Source organism: Dipodomys ordii, unplaced genomic scaffold (genome assembly GCF_000151885.1).
Source record: "Dipodomys ordii isolate 6190 unplaced genomic scaffold, Dord_2.0 Scaffold71, whole genome shotgun sequence".
Lineage (NCBI taxonomy): Eukaryota > Metazoa > Chordata > Mammalia > Rodentia > Heteromyidae > Dipodomys > Dipodomys ordii.
This window is the reverse complement of record NW_012267287.1, coordinates 2,298,117-2,298,712: the sequence shown is the minus strand read 5'-3', so window position 1 is coordinate 2,298,712 and position 596 is coordinate 2,298,117. Positions and strand designations below refer to the sequence as shown.

Here is a 596-nt window from a genome sequence, read left to right as displayed (position 1 = left end):
CGCCGTCGGGGCCCGCGGGGCCGCGCTTGTCGCCCAGCGCGCGCGTGCGCAGCTTGGCCACGCGGTAGATGCGCGCGTAGACCAGGCCCATGATGAGGCAGGGCGCGAAGAAGGAGCCGATGCAGGACGACAGGATGTACCAGGTCTCGTCGTTGAGGCCGCACTGCGGGTAGGCCGCGCCCGCGGGCTGGCGGAAGAAGGAGACGAGCGGCGGGAAGGAGATGACGGCCGAGATGAGCCACACGGCCACGATGGTGGCCTTGACGCGGCGCGGCGTGCGCTTCAGGTTGTACTCGACGGCCTGCGTCACCGACCAGTAGCGGTCCAGGCTGATGGCGCACAGGTGCACGATGGACGAGGTGCAGAACAGCACGTCCAGCGCCAGGTACACGCCGCACCACACCGGCCCGAAGTACCAGTAGGCCATCAGCTCGTTGGCCAGCGAGAAGGGCATGACCAGCGTGGCCACCAGGATGTCGGCCGAGGCCAGCGACACGAGGAACAGGTTCTGCGGGGCGCGCAGCGCGCGGCTGGTCAGCACGGCGATCACCACCAGCACGTTGCCCACCACGGTGAAGACGATCAGGAAGCCCACC

General features: G+C 69.0%; 1 protein-coding gene across 1 annotated transcript in view; it reads right to left on the bottom strand.

The window, feature by feature from the left end:
- Adra2c (adrenoceptor alpha 2C) overlaps positions 1-595 on the bottom strand; it is a gene marked incomplete at its 5' end in the record, with an annotated part of 1,327 nt that extends 732 nt beyond the window's left edge. Inside the window, one exon of the mRNA XM_013023886.1 lies at positions 4-595. Coding sequence (XP_012879340.1) covers positions 4-595 — 592 coding nt within the window. The remainder of the gene's footprint in view (positions 1-3) is intronic.
- Position 596: the final 1 nt, after the last annotated feature.